Source organism: Pelophylax lessonae (assembly GCF_965119305.1).
Source record: "Pelophylax lessonae genome assembly, chromosome: 1".
Taxonomy (NCBI): domain Eukaryota; kingdom Metazoa; phylum Chordata; class Amphibia; order Anura; family Ranidae; genus Pelophylax; species Pelophylax lessonae.
In genome coordinates this window covers 71872863-71894987 of record NC_138768.1, presented here as the reverse complement: position 1 = coordinate 71894987, position 22125 = coordinate 71872863, and the positions used below count along the sequence as shown (strand labels likewise).

At 41.5% G+C, this 22125-nt stretch overlaps 1 protein-coding gene across 2 annotated transcripts in view; it reads left to right on the top strand.

Annotated features, from left to right (window-relative positions):
- The window catches only part of ADAMTS12 (ADAM metallopeptidase with thrombospondin type 1 motif 12), a 788736-nt gene that overhangs the window by 386745 nt on the left and 379866 nt on the right, over positions 1-22125 (top strand). For both annotated transcript variants that reach the window (XM_082272461.1, XM_082272462.1), the window contains exons 4-6: positions 18852-19048; positions 19725-19808; positions 20958-21082. In XM_082272461.1, the coding sequence (XP_082128587.1) occupies positions 18852-19048; positions 19725-19808; positions 20958-21082 (406 nt within the window). The remainder of the gene's footprint in view (positions 1-18851; positions 19049-19724; positions 19809-20957; positions 21083-22125) is intronic.

Here is a 22125-nt window from a genome sequence, read left to right as displayed (position 1 = left end):
AAACCCGGTGCAGGTCAGATCCGTCATCCAAGAGTAGAAGAAATCCAAGTTTGAGACCGCACTCAGGGTGTTATGATGAAATCAAAGGTATCTTTGTGGTTATGAGTAAGCGACCTACAGCGTTGTGAAACGCGTCAACCCGACACGTTGTACTGTTCCGGTACCTTTGGTACCCTAAATTACACTTTCCACAAGTGTATGCGCCCCACCATTTACTTTTGGAAAGGTGCGCATACACCTTTAAGACTGGAGCTGTCATCACCCAGCGCCGGACTAGATGGCTATTTAAAGCGCCGGTTCTCACTCACATGTGTTCGTTCAAACACCCTTACCTGGATGCTAACCTTGCTTGAAGCTTCCATGCTTGCAAGCTTACTTCGCTGACGGAACCTCGCTGCGCTGATCCCTGTATCCCGCTACTGGATCATCCGCCTCTCCTGAACCACCCTTCGGCTGTATCGCTAATAGTGCTAAGTACCCCGCAGGGGAATTCTCTATAAACTTATACTAAGCTTACACTATCTAGCTCTGCATAGTAAAGACTATTTATCACAACTGCATAACTAGATTGCTAGCTCTTGAGACTACTGCTACTTTTCTGCACTGGGTTGATCTCTTTTGTATGTCCACCTGCTATTCTATCATCTGCTATCATACAACATTGCTAAACCTTCCTGCATCCATCTGCTACTGTCTCACCTTCAAGTGTCTATCACCTACCACCTCCACTCAACCTATCCCTCAACCTTCATCATTGTGTTACCACATACATAAAGTCACTCTAGGAACCAGTTTGCTAATTGTGTGTATTTACTGGCTGAAATAAGACCTTCCACACATGATGAGTCATTGAGGTTGGGAATGGTATCTCAGCATATCTCTTACATGACTACTGACGTGGAACTATTTCTGCAGCTGAAAATCCACACCATATAAGAAACGCAGGAGCGTTACAGATTGAACGAACCAAAAAATGGATTCAGCAGAAATAACCACTCAGGTGACACAATTAAAACAGCAAGTATCTGCGTTAATACACGCACTTGCTGAATTAAAAGAAGACAATCAGGCTCTGTCGCAGCAGCTAATTAGACTGACACAACTTACCTCTGCTCAGTCCCCTGAACCCAAGATAAATCCCCCTTTGGTATTTACAGGCGATCGCAAAAAATTTCGCGAATTTAAAAACGCATGTGAGTTACTTTTTTTGCTAAAACCTCGTACCTACCTTACTGATCACATTAAGGTTTGTACTATTATTTCTTACCTATCAAACGATCCTCGAGCCTGGGCAGATTCTCTTTTTGAGAAAAACGACCCGCTTCTCAACTCCTATGCCTTGTTCCTGGCAGAGCTCACTAGCCTATATGATGACCCCAATAGGCAGAGTACTGCTGATCTTCAGTTAAGATCCTTGAAACAAGGAAGGAGGCCTGTAGAAGACTTTGTCGCAGAGTTCAAGAGATGGACCCTTGATTCAGAATGGAATGATGCATCTCTGAAAACCCAATTTAGGCTTGGCCTATCAGAAACTGTTAAGGACGAGCTCGCCCGAGCGGATCTGCCAAAAACCCTGGATGCACTAATACAACTCAGTATTACCATAGATAGAAGACTACGAGAAAGAAAGGCTGAGAAAATGGGAATGCCATTATCCAGTTCTTCTCGGATTTCGGCCGTTGACCCCGTTCCTATGGAGGTAGGAACCATACGCCCACCGCTATCAACTATGGAAAAAGCCAAAAGACGAAATGAAAATCTCTGCTTGTACTGTGCATCCCCGGATCACAAGATAAACGTCTGTCCCCTAGTCAACAAAAAGAAGGGTGAGTGTTCACATGTCTCCCTAGGAGGATTGACAACTTCATTCACTAACCCCTACATTTCTGTTTTTTTTACATTACAGTGGGACCAGAACAGGATTACTACTAAGGCCATGATTGACACAGGATCTTGTGGAAATGATATGGATATATGTTTTGCTGCTTTAAATAAAATTCCTATTATTTCTAAACTCAAACCTGTCTCAGTAAGTCTTATTACCGGTGTTCCGTTATCCTCTGGTCCGATCACCGATCAGACACAAGCACTTCTAGTCACTATTAACGAGTCTCATAGGGAGACTTCTACCTTCGATTTAATACCATCACCCCACTTTCCCATTGTGTTGGGACTTCCCTGGTTGCACACACACCAACCAACCATAGATTGGAAGAAACGGTCCTTGACCTTCCCTTCTTGTTATTGCGAGGAAACGTGTAACCTCCCGTTTTCCGGGAAGATTCTGTCTGTGGTGACAGATGAGATTGCACCACTATATTATCAGGATCTTTCTGAGGTTTTTCTTGAGAAAAATGCTCAAGCATTACCTCCTCATCGAGACTATGATTGTAGCATTGATCTACTCCCAAATAGCAAATTGCCGTTCGGTCATGTTTATCCTCTTTCACAGGATGAACTTGCCCATCTCAAAACCTATTTGGATGAGAACTTGGAAAAAGGTTTTATTAGACCTTCCACTTCTTCCACAGCAGCAGGACTCTTTTTTGTTCGCAATAAAGATTCAAGTCTCAGACCTATCATCGACTACAGGAAATTGAATGCTATCACAATAAAAGATCGCTATCCTCTACCGCTTATCCCTGAGCTCATTGAGCAGGTGCGTGGAGCTACCTATTTTTCAAAATCAGACCTGAAAGGAGCATACAATCTCATTCGAATCCGTGATGGAGACGAGTGGAAGACTGCATTCAGAACTAGATACGGATTGTTCGAACATCTTGTGATGCCATTCGGCCTATGCAATGCCCCTGCAGTTTTCCAACGATTTATAAACAATATTTTTAAAGACTTACTAGATGTCTGTGTTGTGGTATATCTGGACGATATACTTATATATTCACGGACCCTGTCTGAACACATAAGTCATGTAAGACTTGTATTATCGAGATTGCTTGCACATAATCTTTATGTGAAGCTGAAGAAATGCTTGTTCCATAAAGATGAGGTACTCTTTCTAGGCTACATCATATCCAAAACAGGAATCGAGATGGACATGAGTAAAATATCCTGCATTCAGGATTGGCCTACACCAACTACACGCAAGGCGCTACAGCGATTCCTGGGATTTTCAAATTTCTACAGGAAGTTCATAAAAAACTTTTCTGCTATTGTGAGACCCCTCACACAGCTCACTAGCATAAAAATACCATTTAAATGGTCAGAAGAAGCAAATAAGGCTTTCCACTTGTTAAAGACAAGGTTTACTTCCGCTCCCATATTACGCCATCCAGACCCATCCCTCCAATACATTCTGGAGGTAGATGCGTCAAACATGGCAGTAGGAGCAATACTCTCCCAACGACCTACCCACACTTCACCACTTCATCCAGTCGCTTTTTTTTCTAAATCCCTGAGCAGTCCCGAGATAAATTACCCCGTGGGTGAAAAGGAACTGCTTGCTATAAAATTGGCTCTGGAGAATTGGCGACATTTACTCGAAGGCACCCAACTACCAATAATTATATACACGGACCATAAAAACCTCCAATATCTTCAGACTAGCAAAACTCTCTCGCATCGACAGGTACGATGGTCACTATTCTTTCTAAGGTTTAACTTCCTAGTGACCTACACACCTGCAGATAAGAACAAAAAGGCGGATGCACTATCACGACTAACTGAAGAAAACTACTTTGAAATCCCTTCCGTTCCTATAATACCTCACAAACGTATTATTGGAGTTGTCCGTTCCTTAAAGGAAGAGGTTCTGCATGGTATAAGTTTGGATTCACCCCCACCACAACTAAATACTGATGCAGAAGGCCTCCTCTACTACAACGACAAACTTTACATACCACCTACCCTACGCACCAAGATCTTGGAATTATCGCATGATGTGCCTATGGCAGGACATATGGGTATGACAAAGACTTTCAATTTGATTTCTCGACAATTCTGGTGGCCTGACATGAAAACATCTATACAAAAATGTCTGTGCCAGGTCCAAAATTGACACTACGAGACCATCCGGTCTACTATGCAGTCTACCAATACCCCGAACTCCATGGGAGGTTTTGTCATTGGACTTCATCGTAGAATTGCCTCCTTCCAAAGGATTTAATACCATCTTGGTGTCAGTGGACCATCTGACAAAGATGGCACATTTCATTGCTATTCGCAGACTACCTTCGTCCAAACAAACGGCAGAACTCCTGATGAAACATGTCTTCAGATTACATGGTATCCCAAAAACTCTTCTGTCTGACCGTGGATCCCAATTTATTTCTAAATTCTGGCAAGAACTATGTCACATACTACGGATTGAGCGGAAGCTCACTTCTCCTTACCATCCGCAGACCAACGGACAGACTGAAAGAGTCAACCAATGCATCGAGCAGTATTTACGTTGTTACACTTCTTACCAACAGGATGATTGGTTGGATCTTCTCCCCCTGGCAGAATTTGCCTACAACAACGCAACTCACAGTACAACCAAGCAGAGTCCGTTCTACTTGAACTATGGGTTCCATCCCTCTATTCTCCCTCCACGCATCCTTCCTTCAAATAACCCAGTAGCCTCAGACTATCTTACCCAAATAAAGGATTCTCTGGGTTTACTAAATACTACCATTGCACACGCTCACAGTCAACAAAAGAAGTACTATGATCTTCGTAGAAGACCTTCTCCACAGTATACTATCGGGGACCTCGTTTGGCTCTCAACAAAAAACTTGAGACTGAAGATCCCTAGCAAAAAGCTTGGACCTCTGTTCTTGGGACCTTTCCCAATCAAGAAACTTATTGGAAAAGCTGCAGTGCAGCTTACATTGCCAATGGACCTAAAAATCCATCCCATTTTCCATGTGTCGCTACTAAAACCCCATGTTCCGGACCAAGGAATAAGGCCTAATATTCCACCTCCCCCTCCTGTACAAGTTGAAGGTGGAGAAGAATACGAGATAAAAGAGATTCTGGATTCTCGTATCTACAGAAGAAGACTTCAGTACTTGGTTAGATGGAAGAACTATGGGCCCCAAGACGACACCTGGCTAAACACCTCTGACATACATGCCCCTAGATTAATCCGCAATTTTCATGCGAGATACCCAGACAAACCAGCTCCAGAGGCCTTCAGGAGCAGGCCTTAAGGGGGGGGGTATTGTAATGTTCCGGTACCTTTGGTACCCTAAATTACACTTTCCACAAGTGTATGCGCCCCACCATTTACTTTTGGAAAGGTGCGCATACACCTTTAAGACTGGAGCTGTCATCACCCAGCGCCGGACTAGATGGCTATTTAAAGCGCCGGTTCTCACTCACATGTGTTCGTTCAAACACCCTTACCTGGATGCTAACCTTGCTTGAAGCTTCCATGCTTGCAAGCTTACTTCGCTGACGGAACCTCGCTGCGCTGATCCCTGTATCCCGCTACTGGATCATCCGCCTCTCCTGAACCACCCTTCGGCTGTATCGCTAATAGTGCTAAGTACCCCGCAGGGGAATTCTCTATAAACTTATACTAAGCTTACACTATCTAGCTCTGCATAGTAAAGACTGTTTATCACAACTGCAAGCTCTTGAGACTACTGCTACTTTTCTGCACTGGGTTGATCTCTTTTGTATGTCCACCTGCTATTCTATCATCTGCTATCATACAACATTGCTAAACCTTCCTGCATCCATCTGCTACTGTCTCACCTTCAAGTGTCTATCACCTACCACCTCCACTCAACCTATCCCTCAACCTTCATCATTGTGTTACCACATACATAAAGTCACTCTAGGAACCAGTTTGCTAATTGTGTGTATTTACTGGCTGAAATAAGACCTTCCACACATGATGAGTCATTGAGGTTGGGAATGGTATCTCAGCATATCTCTTACATGACTACTGACGTGGAACTATTTCTGCAGCTGAAAATCCACACCATATAAGAAACGCAGGAGCGTTACACACGTCTGTTTGTACACTGTCTGTCTACTTTATTTATGAGGAATAAAGATACCTTTGATTTCATCATAACACCCTGAGTGCGGTCTCGAACAACTGAATATTGAACCCTACAGACTGGGATGCCATTAAAGTTCATGTGCATGTAAAGGCAGGCACCCTAATACTTTTGGTAACATAGTGTATATACACTGTATATGATATGATGCTTTATTATTTGACAAGTAAACACAGCAAAACTTTAGTTTGATATCACGATCCTACAGCCAATTAAAATTAAATACGTATATTTGACGGATCCTACATTGAAAACAACACACACAGTGTATTATTTTAGCCACACTTGGACCATTTTGAACACTCTGTACCCATGTAAAAAGACTTTAATCAAGCAAGCAATTTTGGACTCCGCATGTACAGCTGTAGAAATGATTTCCCCAAAGTTTTCATAAACTCCGAGCCATTTAGTTCCGCAGTTTCCTAATTTACCTTTTGATTGCTGTAGTTTGATTCCAGTATCATTACCATTTTGCTCAAAGTACGCAGTTCTCTAGAAATATAAAAACCATTGCCCATAGCGCAATATTCCTCTAACCTTATGTACATGATCCTATTATTGCTTTTCTCTGCTTTTGAAGTTTTATTTAAATTAAACCGTGAAAAAACAGTTTTCATAGCTGAAACGAGAAAAGACACTGAGCAAACTACACTTAATTATATTTGTGCCACTTTAAAATTAGTTGTTGGCCTTTACTAATTGCACCATATACTTTAATTACTTTTACTGATTTCCACTAACATTTGTTGTTTGATATAATTTCCAGATAAATAAATGTATTTCTAAAGTGTGTCCGTGTTGACATGGTGTTAAAAAGTTGTATTAATTTTATTTAGAATATATGCCGATAGGGACTAGAATACTGAACTTGTCTGAAAATAAGTTTTCTGTTATATAATGCTACAAAACACAAGTCTTAGATGATCAGAGAGCCTGATGTGTGAAAAACTCAATATAGAACTGTTAAATGTGAAGATCTTAGTGTTATAAAGCTGACTAAACTTATGTACATCTCAGTTTTACCTTTTAACCACTGGCTGTCCAGGGCAATTTTTCAAGCACATCTTCTAATCAGCATTTTTTGCTAGAAAAAATATTTAGAACCCCCAAATATAATATATTTTCTGAAAGCAGAGGCTAATAAGATTAAAATTGTGGCTGTTGAAATGTTTTATTTCACATGGTAATAGCTCAGCTCTTAATCAAATGTAAATCCAGGTAAAAATACACTAAAATAAAGTTTAGTGCATACATACACATTATAATACCCATTTTTTTGTAAAATGTAAAATATAAAATATGATGTTGCATTGAGTAAATAGATAACAAACGTGTCAAGACTCAAAATTGCATTTCGGTCAATGGAAACAAACTATCATGAATGATGGCCCTACTATCATTGCTCTTACTCTGATGTTCACGGCGATACCTCATTTGTGATGCAATTGCTGTTTACATACGTGTGTATGTACGCGTTTATATTTGCGTATATGTGCAGGCAGGCAGGGGTGCTTTTTAAAATGTTTTAAAACTATTTTTATTTATGTTGTCATACTTTTGTCTTTACACGTTGTATTTACCATATGTACTCGAGTATAAGCCGACCCAAATATAAGCCGAGGCACCTAATTTTACCACAAAACACTGGGAAAACGTATTGACTCGAGTATAAGCCTAGGGTGGGAAATGCAGCAGCTACTTGACCCAACTGGATCACCACGAGACCCAAAACAGGGGCTGCGGGCATGGTGCAGGGGCTGCGGACATGGTACAGAAGATTCAGGGCTGTGGGCATGGTATAGGAGATGGTACAAAAGATGGTACAGGCATGGCACAGGAGATGGTACAGGCATGGGACAGGAGACGGTTCAGGCATGCACAGGAGATGGTATAGATGGTACAGGCATGGCACAGATATGGTACAGGCATGATACAGGCATGGCACAGATGGTACAGGAATGGCGCAGATATGGCACAGATGGTACAGGCATGGCACATACAGTATATGGCACAGATATGGCACTGATGGTACAGGAGATGCAGTGCTGTGGGCATGGTACAGGAGTCTTGTTTACCTTTACCTGCAGTGCTGTGGAGGGGTCTCACCTTTCCACCTTACATTTAAAAATGGCGTCGCCCAGCGCCAACACGTCACAGCGCATGCGCTGTCTGCCCGGGAAAAGCCGAACGTGTACGGGCTTTCCTGAGCGGTGGCGGCGCATGCGCACTGACCGGGGAAAAGGTAAGTGAGACCGTGACTCAAGTATAAGCCGAGGGGGGCTTTTTCAGCATGAAAAAACATGCTGAAAAAAATCAGCTTATACTCGAGTATATACGGTATTGTTTTTTATTTAACTTTATTGCTATTACAAGAGGGATAACAAGTCTCTTGTGTGATAACTTTGGGCAGGTGACAGTAACTCTTTATGGAGTCATCAGGAAACTATTAGAACCCCTCTAATGTCTCCCCTGCCCTCTGAAGCAGCTAAAAATGCACAGATCGTGCTTGATCAGCTGCTTGCCTGGCTGTAACAGTCAGGAAATGACAGCTCTGAAACCAGAAGTGACAAAATTATTGTCATTTCAGACTTCATTCATCACAGAAGAGATCAGTAAATGGATATTCCTTCACCTCCACTGTGTGAAGCCACCCTGGCTGTTTACTGTTGACTTGGGATTCCAGAAGGAATGAAAGAGCCAGGGAACCACCGCAGGTGATGGTTGTAAAAAACAATGATCAGAAGGTGTAAAAAACAATACCAAAAGTGTTCAAAACAATTCTTTTCTTTTCTATTGTGTAAGAACTAGCATCAAAAGGTAGAGCGTTAAAGGACACCACCATGAGCTTGTCTTCTTTTTAAGGGCTTTTTTTGCCAATTTTTATTAAAAGAAAGTTCAGTAAACACCATCATTGGTTTCCCTCACAGGGGTTTTCAGCATTTCTTCTCCTTCAACATAAACAACATTCAGCCCTCCTGGCTTGTACTCGCAGCACTGCTGCTCTGGTCTTACACTCCAGACCCTTGTCTGTCTCCTACAGACTTTTCACTGACTAACTCGCTGCACTTGCTCCCACGTTGAGCCCTCCTGACTCCTGGGCCAGACCTCCTGACTGCCAGGGTGGAACCCAGAACCATGGTCAGGTCATTACCAGAGATGTATAGTAACGAAGTAGAACTACTTAAGTACTGTACTTAAGTACCGAAATGCGGTATCTGTACTTTCCTAGAGTAGAATTTTTTTCTCCTACTTCTACTTTTACTTCACTACATTTTTTCGATGATTTCGATACTTCTACTCAAGTATTTTTTTTTTTGTGCTGCATAGTTGCTCGTTACTTTTAAAAAAATTACCACTGCCAGAACAGTAGATGTCAGGTTGCATAAAGCTCAAAAAAATGTGTATAATGTCATTTGTAAATCAGCGCATACGAAAATAAAGGCTGTGTATAATAAAAGCTGCTATACCAAATCTTTCCAATAAAAAGAAAATATGAAACAAACAAATAAATGGTGCTACAGCGCTTAAAGTGCATCAAGAAACTACTAACAAACACAGGTTAATCATTTGAATAAATCATTTGAAATAATAAAAACAATATGATGTTCAAACTTTTGACTTATTTCTTTAATAACTACATAACACAGTACTTGTACTTCTACTTTCAGTACTTGAGTAGAATTTTTTTTTCAAAACTACTGGTACTTTTTACTTTTAGTACTTAAGTAGCAAATTTTTTGAAAAAACTACTTGCAATACTTAAGTAAAAAAAATGTTGAATACTTTAGTACTTCTACTTAAGTAACTTTTTCTGCGAGCACTTCCACTTCTACTCAAGTAATTTTTTGATCGAGCACTTGTACTTTTACTCAAGTAGAAATTTCGAGTACTTTATACAAGTCTGGTCATTACTAAAAGCCCAGCACACACCTGACTAAATAGTATGTTGGCTATTTTGAATACCTGGACCCAGGATTGGAGATTTCATCCCACCCATGTCACTTAGAAATCCCTAGGCTCCAGATCCCAAAATGGACTTTAGAAAACACTGAGGAAACCCGAAAAGCCAGTTTCTTCTTCGTGTTACAAGCTCCCTGGAGCCCCTCAACCCGTCTGGTTGAGAATTTTGGGTCACAACCTCTTTCTAGACCCTGGCTGGACAACACTCTGCCACAAATGATTACAAAAAAACATTGCTAAAAATAAATTATTCCACTTATAAGAAATTGATGAATGGGGTGATTTTTGCAAAATTTATTTTGAAAGCAAAATTACAAATTTGGAATCTGGAAAAACGTTCAATTTCGCTCATTGACCTGCTTAGGCGAACTTTGCGTCAAACATAGCTAATAGGAGCTTCTGTGAGCCCATGAAAATGAATTTAGTGAGCTATTTATCAGGCTTGATGTTAACAACTGGTGTCTTCCTCTTTGGGATTCATCTTTCTTAACCCTGCTTTTCCGTTGAATGCTCTGTAAGTTGGCCCCTTTTTAGCTTTTGTCAAACTAATTGTCTTATATCTTTTTGTTTTCACTATTGAAAAAGTAAAAAAAATTGTCAGCTTTCTGAAAATGAATTCAGTAAATCTTCTCACTGTAGTGCTACCCCCATAGGAGCCGCTGGTGAATATGGGTATCTCCCACCCTTCACAGCCAGGCACGCAAATTTTCCACTTACTCTGGAGACCTTGCAGTTTTTTGTTTTTCTTTGTATATTATTAGAGGGATTGAACTTGGATGGAGATAGGGTTATTATGGGATGCCCACTTGATCAAGGAGAAAATCTTCAGGCACACAAACTATATACATCCAGTATATACACACACACTTCTCCTCTTCTACCTCCAGCACAATATTGCTTGTAGAACTACATCTCCCAGGACCAGTTAGCACTGTAAAGATGATCCTACACAAACTCAGTCAGATCTGTAGCATATGCTCTTTGCAGGCAGGGACCGCGGGCCCCATTGGTAGTGTAGCAGATAAAGAGGTCTTTGGTGCTAGCTGTCCTTTTCCTGTGGCTACTGCCCCCAGTACCACCTCTTTAGGCACTGCCAGCCAGCCTGGCTGCAGCTGTCCCTTTTCACTAGCCTTCCTGGCTACTTCTCCCTAGTTCTCCCAGACTGACTCTGCATCCATCCCAGACTGCTTGCACCCAGTCACTTCAGGCATGCCTCTCAGTCTTCTGACTCTAACAGTCACCAGCCCTCCCAGCTGTCTTTCTCCCTGGAGATTGTTCTCCTGCTGTCCTCTCCTTGCTCCTGTGCCTCCTGGTCAGGATCCCTCCATGTGTCATGAGAATGGGTCTCTTCCACACCCGAGCCCAGGCCCGAGTTCACCCCCCCCCCCCCCCAGACAAGGGGGCTACTCTCAAAGGCCTCTGACAGCCAAACACTCCATCTCAATCTTCCACTCAAATTCACTCTGCCCCAGCTGGGCTGACCTTGAGTATTTGAGGGGGCCTACATCCTGCCAAATCATCCATCAGAGATTGGTCAGGGCCCTCATAAATACTTCAGACAGCTCACCCTCCCCTCCACTCCCATCCTTCTAGAACCTTCTGCATGTTTCTAGGTGTAGGAGAAGGTCTTAGAGATGCTGCATGTGAGCCTGAACAATTTACCTACACAAAAAAATCCTAACACTAGCACTCTGGCAATGCTAGGGGGTGCTACATCACTGAATGCTATGTACTTGATGGAGACCAAGATGATGAGTGGACGTCTCTTGCCCCTGCTGTCCAATCTGGAGTGACACAACTACCAGTGTTAGATCAGGAGGATGTGTTGCCCCACTGTTTTGGTTCTACCACACTGTTCTGCTCCCCTGTGAAGCCCTAAGCTTTCACACATGGTTCCAGGTCAATGATGTAGTGAATTGCATCCTCACAGAGGACTATAATACATAGGAGCTCAGCAGAGGCATAACTAGAACCTTCAGGGTCCCAGTGCAAGAAATCATTAAGGGTTCTCCTGACTGCCAGGGCACTTTCCCCTGGTCCCAGGACCTTTTCCACTGATCCTGGGGCCCTTTACTCCTGCTATGGCCCCTTTATAATCCCCAGATTACACTGCTGCAAAACACATTAATTTCAGTGGGTGCCATCTTAATCACTGTGACTCAAGTGGCAGTGACAATAAAGGTTCCTCTACTGCTTTTCTGTGACTTTGGTGCCATTTGAGTGTCATAGACTGCAATGTTAAATTACAAAAGTCACAAGAAAATTACAAGCAAGTCACAAGGAAGAAATTGCAGGCAAGTCACATGACTTTGGAGGTCGCAGCAGTGTGAACTGAGCATCACTGTCCCACAAGTGGACCCTTTCACATGTTCTGCATCAGCCCGACCTGCTGTTCCCCATGATGGCAGAATGCCAGGGCCCAGTCACAAGTGCAACCTTTGTGACTCTGGTAGTTCTGCCACTGGAGCTCAGTAACAAGGGAGGTGGAATAGGGGAAAACTGCTGTTCACAATCCCAGACCAATCGCTCCGCTATTAAACCACTACTACTCCTGCCCCATAATTGGCTGTTTTCTTCTCTTCCCACGTATTGGCTGTAAATAGTGAAAGCAAATTTTCACCCCATCTCTCAGGTGGCTCCCCCTCCCTCCATGCCACTGCTGCCAGACACTGAACTACAGAAACATGGAGAAGGAGACATTCCCCCTTTTTTACAATGATTTCAATTTCACTTTCTGTTGTTATGCTAAATGTTGTGTTGCACTATCCCCTCTAGTCAGCAGAGGGAAAACTATATCCAATAAAGCCCATGGACTTCTATGCAGAACTCTGAGGATCATGGGAATTGTAGTTTGAAACATAAATCACAGGATGGGATTTATGGACCTTTAGAATACAGTTCCCACAGGACATTAAGGAGAAATGAAAGTGGTGTAACAGCTTTTATCAGAATGCACTGGAAACCTCTTCCTCTTTGCAGCGCGGTAGCCGAGGAATGCACATCAGTCCTGGTGCACACAGATCATCCCGCCGCAGTGCAGGACAGACCACAGTGATGCCATATTCACCGTTGCCTTAGGGAGACCAGAGTAACCTCACCCACGCTCCTTCCCACAGCTGAATCTCTGGAGGCATTCTTTACAGAGATCCCTTTTCTACAGCAAGAGGTCACCGCAGCATCCCGGGGGGCTGTTGAGAGAGCTATTGGCCTATTGCTGATATATCATATCATATCATCTTTTATATGATACCCAGAAATTGGGTGCTATATTGTGTTTGTGTGCACTAAAATTCATTAAAGTGTGTTCTTTCCTGAAAATTAGCATTTTAAAAATGGCTGCACAAATATTGTGCAACATAAAAAATTGCAACAACTACCATTTTATTTTCTAGGGTCTCTGCTAAAAAAATATATAATGTTTAGGGGTTGTAGGTAATTTTATAGTAAAAAGATGCAGATTTTAACACTTATGTGAGAAATGTCAGAATTGGCTCCCTTTTAAAGTAGTTTAACAAGTAAAAATTGACAGAAAAGAAGCACAAACTGTGAAAGTTGTAATGTCCTCTTACATTGGTGGTCTATGGAAAAATGCCCCCTCACATTTTTATTTCTTTTTTCTACAAAAGAAAACCATTGGTACAAGAATAGTACTGTATAGTAAATTCACAGGAAAAATATATTTAGCTGCTGTGGATTTATTACTGATTTTGTGTACCATGTTAAGGTCATAAACCGTAGAAAATGTATATTCAGAACATCATCCTTTCTCTCCCATCGAGTAAATCCCTCATCAGCTATTTGTCATTGTAAAATGTTCATTTGATGTCACCAGGGATGATTACTAGAGTGTTTACCTGCTGATGAAAATTTTCACTTCTCCTTGATCAATCTGAATAATAATAAAATCATAACGGTGACACTCATCGGAAAGCTTGGCAAGAAAGTAAATTACCAGCTTTCTGTGGGATTGGTTAAATTATGTGTATCGTTTTTAATGAATATAAATAAAATCATAGTTAGGGTTATGAAACAGACGTATTTATTATATACTTGTACAAGCTTAATGATTTTACAGTTTCTGTAAAACCACTGGACCAAGCCTATTTTCGACACTTGTTGTTTACAAGTTAAATTCAGTATTTTTGCTAGAAAATTACTTAGAACCCCCAAATATTATATATATATATATTTTTAGCAGAGCACCTAGAGAATAAAATGGAGATCATTGCTATACTTTATATCACTCTGTATTTGTGCAGCGGTCTTACAAACACAATTTTTTGGGGGAAAAAATACACTTTTTTTAAAATTAAAAATAAGAAAACGATAAAATAAGCCCAATTTTTTTCTAAAATGTGAAAGATAATGTTACGCCGAGTAAACTGATACCTAACATGTCATGCTTCAAAATTGCACAGGCTCATGGAATAGCAACAAACATTGGTACTTAAAAATCTCCACAGACGACGCTTTTAACATTTCTACAGGTTACCAGTTTCGATTTACAGAGAAGATCTATGGCTATAAGAATTATTGATCCCACTCTAACTAACGCGGTGATACCTCACATGTGTGGTTTGAACACAGTTTACATATGTGGGGCGCGACTTGCGTATGCATTCACTTCTGCGCGCAAGCTTGCAGGGATTGGGCGCTTTAAATTTTTTTTTTTTCTTATTTAGTTTACTTTTTATTTTTTATGTTTACACTGTCCCTTTAAAAAAAAATTTTTTATCACTTTTATTCCTGATACACGGAATGTAAACATTGCTTGTGAAAGAAATAAGCAGGACAGGTCCTCTTTAATGTGAGATCTGGGATCAAAAGGACCTCAGATCTCACATCTACTGTACCTTTAAAAGAAATAAAAAAAAAAAAAATAGGCCCTTTAAGGCCGTTGGGCAGAAGCGACGTCTGATGTCGCTCCAGTCCTCCAAGGCCATAGAGTTGAGTGGGGGCCATCTTGCCCTCACTCGACTTCCTGCCGAGGACCTGAAAGGGCCCGGATTGTTTTCCCCGCTACCAACAACTCCTGTAAGTGGGGAAAACGACTAGGATGTGGCAGAAGGGAGGTGGGCACCTCTCCCGCCACCCATAAAAGTGATCCAGCAGCAAATCCACTGCTGTGACCACTTTTATGTGAAAGAGGACCACCGGCCGTGTAGTAAAATTCCAGGGTTATGGCAGCTATCTGCTACCATATCTCCAGTACTTAATGTCAAAGTAGCAATGTAAATACACGGTGGGCGATCCAAAAGTGGGTAATCATAATGTGCATTATACAGGTAGGCCTTAGAAATAATAATGATTTCAGTTTGGTTATTATGGGTCAATTAACTTTGCACAAAGTATTTGTACTTTGCACACCATGGTTATACACATCAGAGGAGGGCTACATTCAGGGTCAATTCAGACCACAGCAATTTGGAGCATTGGATTATAGCAAATGTGTTAAAAAACAATTTTTGCACATTACTGTGAATTGTATAAAGGCAGCCTAATTAAAGGAATGCTTGAAGTAGTCGATTGATAGTGCTGGATCCTTAGGAAGAAATTCTTGGGTACTAATACAGGTGCATCTCATAAAATTAGAACATCAGAAAGTTAATTTATTTCAGTAATTTAGTTCAAAAAGTGAAACTCATATATTTAATATAGATTCATTATACACAGAGTGATATACTGTATTTCAAGCATTTCTTTCTTTTAGTTTTGATGATTATGGCTTACAGCTAGTGAAAACCCAAAATTCAGTATCTCAGAAAATTTGAATATTACATGAGACCAATAAAAAAAGGATTTTTAATACAGAAATGTTTGCTTTCTGAAAAGTATGTCCATGTACAGTATAGTATGCACTCGATACTTGATTGGGGCTCCTTATGCATAAAATACTGCATCAATGCGGCATGGCATGGAGGCGATCAGCCCCGGTTTCTTTGATAGCGGCCTTCAGCTCATCTGCATTGTTGGGTCTGGTGTCTCTCATCTTCCTCTTGACAATACCCCACAGATTCTCTTTGGGGTTTAGGTCAGGCGAGTTTGCTGGCCAATCAAGCACAGTAATACCATGATCAATAAACCAGGTATTGGTACTTTTGGCAGTGTAGGCAGGTGCCAAGTCCTGCTGAAAAATGAAATCAGCATCTCCATACAGCTGGTCGGTAGAGGGAAGCATGAGGTGCTCTAGAATTTCCTTGTAGAGGTCTGCGCTGACTTTGGACTTGATAAAACACAGTGGACCAACACCAGCAGATGACATGGCTCCCCAAATCATCACTGACATCTGAAACTTCACACTGGACCTCATGCAACTTGGATTCTGTGCCTCTCCACTCCTCCTTCAGACTCTGGGACCTTGATTTCCAAATGAAATGCAACATTTTCCACAGTCAGTGATGATTTTGGGAGCCATGTCATCTGCTGGTGTTGGTCTACTGTGTTTTATCAAGTCCAAAGTCAGCGCAGCCCTCTACCAGGAAATTCTAGAGCTCTCCAAGCTTTGCTTTGCTGATCAACTTTATGGAGATGCTGATTTCATTTTCCAGCAGCACTTGGCACCTGCTCACACTGCCAAAACTACCAATACCTGGTTTATTGATCATGGTATCACTGTGCTTGATTTGCCAGCAATCTTGCCTGACCTAAACCCCATAGGGAATCTGTGACACACCAGACCCATCAATGCAGAGGAGCTAAAAGCCACTATGAAAGCAACCTGGGCTTCCATAACACCTCAGTAGTGCCACAGGCTGATTGCCTCTATGCTACACCGCATTGATGCAGGAATTCATGCAAAAGGAGCCCTGACCAAGTATTGAGTGCATGCTATACTGTACATGGACATACTTTTCAGTAAGCCAACATTTCTGTATTAAAAATATATATTTTTTTTATTGGTCTTATGTATTATTTATTATTTTCTGAGATATTGAATTTTGGGGTTTCACTAGCTGTAAGCCATAATCATCAAAATTAAAAGAAAGAAATGCTTGAAATATATCACTCTTTGTGTAATGCCTCAATATAAATATATGAGTTTCACTTTTTGAATTGAATTATTGAAATAAATTAACTTTTTTATAATATTCTAATTTTATGAGATGTACCTGTATTTACAAAGATGTACTGGTGGCATCCCAAGGGCATGTCTAAGTGATGAGTAGGCTGCTGTGCTGTTGTTAACTGAGGAACTGGAACAGTGGCTTCAGGATTGGAATAATACATTTTTGGCAACACAGAGCATCATAAAATAAGGTAGTGTATTAATGTAATGCATGCAAATCATGTCTATTGGAACAGCTTTGCATTATTGGGTTGGGGTATCTTTTTTTCTGTATGATAAAAACATTATATTCATCTAATGACATTTTGCTGAAGTTGAAACTGTCCATTTCATTTCCTGAGCTATTTGTTTTAAGCATGTCTTTACACCAGTTGTAAGTGGGAGAAATATAGGCTCAGTGTAAGTTATCTGTAGTGATAATAAGTTGTCCAGCACCAATAGTCAGTGGGATGAATGGTGCCCCAGTAATGGTGTCAATGGGCATGGGGTGGGCAGGAGGATCAGCTGCCCTGGGCACTGTGGTATCATGTGAGGTAGGGGGGCACCACACGGAGGTTTAGGGAGGGGATTTGTGTTGAGGGGGTGAATTTGGGGGGGCGGCAGGGCATATGGATTTTTATAGGAGCATAAATTTGGCAGGTGTGCTAGGAGTGATGATTTGAGGGGATTTGAGCTAGGAGGGAAATTCTGGGGGTTTGTGTTCAAAAAGGTAATGGGGTGGGGGGGGGGGGAGAGATTTGTGCTAGCAGGAATTAATGGGGGATTTGTGTTAAGAGGAGAAATTTAGGGGGGATTTGTGCTAGGATGGGGGATTGGGGAAAAAGATTTATGGTCAGAGGGGAAATTTGACGGGTAGAGTATTTGTACTAAAAAAGGGGTATTTTTTTTTTTTTAGGGGGGTGGATTTGTGCTCGAGGCATACGAAGAATGAGAGGATTTGAGCTGGGGGGGAGGTTGGGGGGGCAAAGATTTGTGCTGGGAAGGGGATTTCAGTAGGAGGGGGATTTGTATTGGGAGAATAGGGGATTTATGCTTAGGGGGTATGCATGCAGATTAGGATTTTTTTTTTTGGGGAGGATGGTACTTTTGTTTACACATTATGCTCATACATCTTGGGGGGGGGGGTGCAATTTGGCATGCTTGTCCTGGGCTCTAGATGACCTTGCTCTGGCACTGAATGGGAGTAATAAAAGTCCAACCAGCATTGGTGTCATTGAAAGTAATAAAAGACCCCCATCACACCCTGTTCCCTTTTTCCTCTCAACTACCCCCCCCTCCCCCTTCTCCCAACGCATCCTCCCCTCCTTTTTTTTTTATCTTCTTTCTTTCTTCTCATCTTTCTCTCCCTCATATCTCTCTTCTTCCTGGAAGCCAATTCTTCAACAACGGATTGATGCCAAGTTAGAGACTAAGGTCTAACATCAGTCCTACGCCCACCACTTCTATAATTGTTTTTCTCTATTGACCAAATGTTAATAATATCATCTGCTGTTTGTAACTATTTGTTGTTTGTATTATTTTTGATATGATTAATATTTTATTGACATGCTAGTTGCTTAGCTTTTGGACATCTATCTTCACATTGTGTTAGTACCTCTCTCTATGATTAAATAAAACATATTCCAAAAAAAGTAATAAAAGACCCCCAACACTGGACTCAGTGAAAGTAATTGAAAACCCCTGCATTGATGTCAGTGGGAGTAATAAAATACCCCCTCACAGCACTGGTTAATGAGAGTTATAGAAGACCTCCATATCATTGGTGTTCAGTGGGGGTGATGGGAATTGTAAATCTGAACCCTACTTTATTTCAGATAGCTACAAGTATGTTCTGCAACAAGAGGCTCAGCGGGAGAGGTGGGAGAGGAAGTACATGAAGGGTCGAAGAATTTCCCCGCGGTCAATCAGTAAAGAGAGATGGGTGGAAACGTTGGTTGTTGCTGACACCAAAATGATTGAATATCATGGCAGCGAGAATGTGGAGTCCTATATCTTCACTGTGATGAATATGGTAAGTTCAGTGTATGAAATTAAATTGACCAACGTGCTTTTATAAGAATATGCTGGAATGTTCTGAAAAGCCTGGCAAGTTTGTATTACAACTGAAGTTTAGTTGTGGCAATTCCTACATGGTTCTGCAATGTAAGTATGTTTGTTCCATGCCTGGCCTATCCCTATGGAAACTGGAAATCATTGTAGCAGGCACTGCTGCTGCAGTAATCTCTACTAGCTTCCGGGTCCTGTGCCAAGTGGCTGCCCTTCTACGTGAGGTTGTTCACTCAGGGCAGGCTCAATTCAGAGAGCATTTTCTCAATAATAAATGCAGAGCATTCTTGGATTGGATGAGGTGGAATGGCAGGGAGTTGACATCACAATACCCACCTCATCCCTGTCAGAGAACATGGCATGGGACCCAAAAGCTAGTGCATATTACAGTGATTTCCACACAAGGACAGAGCGATTTGGTTCCAAAAGAGGGACAGACTCTTTAACCAAGGATAGTTGGAAGCTATGGAGATATAAAAGTTACTGTGTCTAACCTCTTGAGGTCATTGTAGCCGTATTAGTGCACTTGGGGCAGAGACAATTGAGTACTGTCCGTGATACTTTTTTTATTTGCACTAACATACAATTTTTCAGGACAAGCTTTCATAGGTGTAAAATTAATTTGCTGTTATCTTTCATAGGTCGCGGGACTGTTTCACGATCCAAGCATTGGTAATGCAATTCACATAAAAGTGGTCCGTGTCATCTTACTAGAAGAAGAAGAGGTAATGTGTCCATATTTCAACAAAATAATAGTTGTTACTATAAGATAAAATGGTGGAGCATGAGGTTGTGGGATAGTGAAGGATGTAAGACATTTTATTTTCACATATACTTACTGCCAGGTTAGGGCCCCTGTTCTTAGGCACCACTACTTTTGCTATTGTAATTGCTGCCATTTCACCAATCAAATGTAACTTTGCCAATGCAGTTATTATCCTACAAAAGTAGTGGTGCCTTCATCACTAGACTAAACATAGCCTGAGCAGAGAGCAGGGGGAAAGACAAGACCAGTCACCCTGCAAAATGATAGAGAGCAACAGTGATTGGTCTGTATTACAGGAAGCTCCTGCACAGAGGGAAAGTTTCACTCTAGATTACTGCACAGATCTGGAAGAAATACACAAAGTACACCAAGATTCAAGAATACACATGACTCTTATATGTTTTCAATTTTTTTCTTATTCCACAGTTCAGCTGTACATATTTACCTTCTATGCATACAGGGCCCTTTTTTTCAGCTGGAACTTGGTGGAACTCAGTTCCACCACCTCTGGCTCAGACACTCTCCTCCCTGTTCATCTCTATCACTTGTAAACCCAGAAGTCTGGCTTCTGGGTTTACAAGTGACAGCTTGTCTCTCAATTCTACAGATCTGATCTCCTGCGCAGCTCCCACTCAGTGCAGGATGGGAAACAATGGAGATACAGGTGGTGCGCAGATGCCAACACCACACTGGATGATCTCCCTGCAAGTGAGAAAGTCTGAGTCACCTACAGTGTACTAGACCTGGCTTGGTGCTTCAGCTTAATACAGCAATAAAAGTAAGACATGTGGAAAATGGTGGAGCGTTTGAGGAGGGGGAAGAAGATGGGGCAGGGGTGAAAGTGAGATGTAGATGGAGGATGCAGAGGTAAGCAACTGTGGAAGCAGGCTGATCTCTCCACTCTTTATGCAACACACTCCTGAACTTTGCACTATGTGCGTAGGGCACCCCCACACTGTTAGTGGAATTTGATCACACCCACTATTTGATGAGTTTTGGAGGGTGTTTGTGGGGGATAGGGGTTTTGGGCGGTTGTGGTTGAGCACCTATTTTCTGAGAATAAAAACCCTATATGCATATACAGTACATGTCAATATTTTTCTCCTAGGAAGGCTTGAAAATCGTTCACCATGCAGATCAAACTTTGTCAAGTTTCTGCAAATGGCAAAAAAGTATAAATCCAAAGAGTGACTCCCATCCAGCGCATCATGATGTAGCAGTATTGCTAACGAGGTATTTTTTCTCTTACAGTGTTTGTGTTTGATAAATAGTATGCTATTTTACGCTTTTTTAAGTATGTTGTCTATTCGGGTTTGGTGCAGGGGATGACACAGGAGCGTCAAGTAGAACTGTGGCCAGCTTATGGACATTATTCCATTGTTAAAGAGTTTTACTGAGTTTACAAGATAAAAAAAAAGCATGCCAGAGGTGTCAAATAAACATATAAAGACTAAGAATGAAGCTCTACAGAATGCAGGCTAATTGGTAGCCAGAACTTACAATGAGTAGCAAAATATAACCACTTGTGCTTGTATAAGGTTACTGGAGTAACAATTCACCAAAAGTAATAACACAGGAGACATTGCCTAGATAGGTTAGTTCTTGTAGAGAGGCAACTAGTAGTTCTGTGAGAAAAGCAGTATGTTGTTGACTAAGCATGGCAATAAGGAATCACAAGGAGGTATGACTAACAGCCAGGAGTTAAATTAATATAGTATATGCATTGCAGTATTATTGTTACTAATTATAAACTGCTATATACTGGTGGATGGTAGTGATGTTCTGGACTATTGTTATAGAGAGGACACAGACGAGGTAAAGCTATTCAGCAACGTCGAAAGGAGTTGCCACAGGGGGATAAGGGAATAAGTCTGTGTCCTATAAAGTGGGGGGAGCTTCATACCCATTGGAGGAGAAGGAAGGAAAGGCGAGAGAAGAAGGGGAAAGAGAAGAAAAGGTCTCCACAAATATGACCTGGGTGCCAGCGAGACGTGCAACAAAAACGACCTGGTGTCAGCTATCACGGCAAGAGGACAATGTTGTCAAAAGTCGGAAGCAAGCAGTGTGCTATCCAGGGACGCCATCATTTGTCAAATTTGGAGAGCTTGTCTCTTTCTATTGCTGCCATCTTGGAATGTATCATGGCATGATTCAACCTTTGCTTTGCTTAAGCTACAACTAAAGAAGGTAATTTCAATGCATTTGCTATAGTTTTTTTTCGCAGCTGTAAGGAGTTGGGCAAAAAGCTTGAACTGAATGCGCAGTCGGGTCTCAGG